Below are 3029 nucleotides of genomic sequence, written 5' to 3' on the forward strand. Positions count from 1 at the left end.
GTGCGGGGCCCGGAAGCCCCGGGGCCGCCACCCCATCTGAAATATTAAAAATTAAATGTTTCCGCTACTCCTGGTGCTGTGGTTCATTCACCAGTCCTGCAGCTGCGGGTGCGAGATGCATGCTGCAAGGGAGCCCCCCCACAGGGGCAAAATCCCCGGAATGCAGACCCGCCAGAAGCCAGCAGGAGCCCCAAAGCCCCAGCAGGGAGCAGAGAAGCCTGGGGCAGAGGGGATGTGGTGTCTAAAATGGGGTGGCCATGGCACCCCCGTGTGAAGCTGGTGAAGCGTTTTGTCGTGGTTTAATCCTGGCCTGCAAGTGAGCACTACACAGCCGCCCACTACCACAGGGTAGGGTAACAGTGAGAAAGAATATCTTGGGTTGAGATAAAAACAGTTTAATAATAAAAGGACAATTTAAAAAATTTTGGAAGGGAATAAAACTGAGAAGAAAATAATTGCTAAGAAATAAAAGTGATGCGAAAGAAAACAACTGCTCACCACCAACCTCCCAACCACTCCATGCCCACCAGTCCCCAGCACCGTCCACCCCCCACCCCACCAACTGCCCCCCAATTTTATTGCTGAACACAATGTGATATGGTCTGCCAGATCCCTTAGGTCAGTTGGGGTCAGCTGTCCCAGCTCTTGTCCCCTCCCAACTCCTTCTGACTGCCACGCTCAGCTGCCTCCAAAAGCCCTGGCTGCGGCTCATCCAGACTCCACTGGTGTCCCGGGGCTGCCGGCACGGCCCGGGGCCGGTGGCACCGTGGCAGGGCGAGCTGGGCACAGGCGGCCGCCACGCGGGGCCCTGCAGCGGGGCCGTGCCCATGGCCCCAGCCCCTCCTGCTGCCCCGTCCTATCCCGCCATCTCCATCAAGCTGCTGGCTCCCATTCCCGACCCCTTCTCCTCGCCGGCGTGCAGTGGCAGCGGTGGCGTCGCAGCTCAGGGGGCCCCGGCGGCCGCCAGGGCCGTGGCTGCCAGGAGGAGCCCCCAGAGGTGCGGGTGGTCCCCAGGGATGCTCCAGCCTGGGGGTGCTGGAGAGGGGGAGAGTCAGGGACAGCCGGGGGGCTCAGGGGGGCCCTGACTGGGGTGGTCCTCCCAGGCAGATCACCTGTGCTGAAGGCACAGGGCCAGCTCTTGAATCTCGTCTTTGGTGGTGTTGGGTTGGTGGTTGGACTTGATGATCTTAGAGGCCTTTTCCAATCCTAATGATTTAATGATTCTCTGCCAAAGAAACCAACTCTGTCTGCTCCTCGTCTGACCCAACCGTGCCGTGCCACGGTGTGCCAAGCTGTGCTGCGCCATGCCATGCCGTGCTGTGCTGTGCCACGCCGTGCCATGCTGCCAAGGGTCCCCATTGCAAACCCCAGGGCAGAGCGGCTGAGAGACCCCCAGGGACGCACGCCCAAAGGCAGGCTCCCCCCGTTGCCCTCCCCGCGATCAAGACCCCTCTTTCCCGGCAGAGCTGGTGGGATGGGGTCACCCCGGACCCAGCCCCTGCACCCCACCAGTGGGGAGGGACCCCGTCCCGCAGGGACCCCACCTTTCACCAACTCGCAGTTGTAGGTGCTGAGCACGTCCTGGGAGCGGAGGTGGATGAGGGCTCTGTCCCCATCATGGGCGACGTCGGTGACCTCGAAGCGCTCGAAGGGTGGGATGAGGACCTCCTCCTCCTCGGGGAAGAAGGAGAAGTCCCTGATGGGGATGCCGTAGCAGGTCTCAACCGAGAAGAAGGTGTCCCGGCCAAAGGGGAGCGTGCTCTCGTTCCGGAGGGAGGCGGAGGTGAAGTGGCCGAAGCGCATGGACTGATGGCGCTGGGCAGTGAAGCGGATTCCCTGGACACCTCGGTAGACGTGGTGGCATTGGCGGGGCCGGGCATCCCGCAGGACACGCAGGGCCTCGCTCAGGAGGAAATGCAGCGCCTTGAAGCCGAAGGCACTGAGGTATTCCCTGCGGGAGCGCCCAGCCTCACGCACGGCTGCGTTGAACGCCCGGTGCAGGGGCCCCTGCTGGGTGTACGCCAGGAGGGCGACCGCCTGCTTTGGCCGCAGCACCAGCGGCTGGGGGACACGGTACTGCCGGCTCCTCCATTCGGCAGCAGCCTGGGTCCAAGCATTGGCATAGACGCTGTTGTTGGCGAACTCGGTGCGGTTGAGCTCCTCCAGCTCCTCCTCCATCATGCGGCTGCAGCCCCGGTACTGGTCGTCGAAGGAGGTGGGGGCCATGTCCAGCGCCAGCTCCTTGACAGGGTCGAGGTCTCGCCGGCGGTGGGATCCACTGACGGCCAGGGTCCCGGCCAGCAGCACCAAGCCCAGCGCCAGATGCTCCATGGTGGCCAGAGCCGCCCACGGGAGCCCCCGGGTGCTGCGGTGCCGTGGGCAGGGAAGCAGCCGGCTCCCCTGCAAGTAGCCAGGGAAGTGGGGGAGCAAGAGCAGGGTCAGCTCAGGGAGGGCAGCAGGGGCTGGGAGGGGGCTGCCAAGAGAAGCAGGGCAGGCTGGGAGAAAGCACTCAGTAATTGCCTCCCTGGCCAGGGGCACCCGCTTGGCACACGTCCCGGCACCAGCTGAGACCCCAACCCGGCACGGCCGAGACCCCGATCCCGTTACTTGCGTTAAACCCTGCCAAAAGGCGTCCGTCCCCGGAGCCTGGCAGCACGGTCCCGGCAGCCTGCAGGTCTGCGGCGTCACCCACTGGAGCAAACCCCTCCAGGAGTCCCAGTGAGAAGCGTTACCCGCCCCCCGCGGTGGGTGTGCGGTCGAGGTGCTGCTCCCCGCTCCTGCAGCACCCAGACCCTCGGGGCCCGCCTGCCACCGGCTGGGGAAGCGAGAAGGGGCCACTCGCTCTTGCTTTTTATAGCAGCCCTGGCCAGGATTGCTCGGGCACAGATCCAGCCCCCAGTTCTCTCCTCGTGGTTATTTTTACTGTCCCCTTTCCCGAGCGCCCAGAGCAGTCACTGCCCCCTCCAGCCTTGCAGCGGTCAGGAAACCCCCAAGAGATAAATTGCCTTTGCTTTAACATGGGTGCAGGC

The 3029-nt window shown here is 63.9% G+C and overlaps 1 protein-coding gene across 2 annotated transcripts; it reads right to left on the reverse strand.

Annotated features, from left to right (window-relative positions):
* Positions 1–943: 943 nt before the first annotated feature.
* On the reverse strand, positions 944–2331 carry LOC135311499 (erythroblast NAD(P)(+)--arginine ADP-ribosyltransferase-like). 2 transcript variants are annotated; one of them, XM_064440740.1, is made up of 3 exons: positions 1540–2331; positions 1113–1149; positions 944–1026 (listed from the first exon to the last, which is right to left on the reverse strand). In XM_064440740.1, the coding sequence occupies exons 1-3, from the start codon at positions 2329–2331 to the stop codon at positions 944–946; spliced, it is 912 nt and encodes a 303-aa protein (XP_064296810.1). The 2 variants fall into 2 exon arrangements, with proteins under 2 accessions (XP_064296810.1, XP_064296820.1); XM_064440750.1 differs by lacking the exon at positions 1113–1149 and having other exon boundaries at positions 1545–2331.
* Between the last annotated feature and the right edge of the window lie 698 nt (positions 2332–3029).

Source organism: Phalacrocorax carbo, chromosome 1 (assembly GCF_963921805.1).
Source record: "Phalacrocorax carbo chromosome 1, bPhaCar2.1, whole genome shotgun sequence".
In the NCBI taxonomy this organism is placed as follows: Eukaryota; Metazoa; Chordata; class Aves; order Suliformes; family Phalacrocoracidae; genus Phalacrocorax; species Phalacrocorax carbo.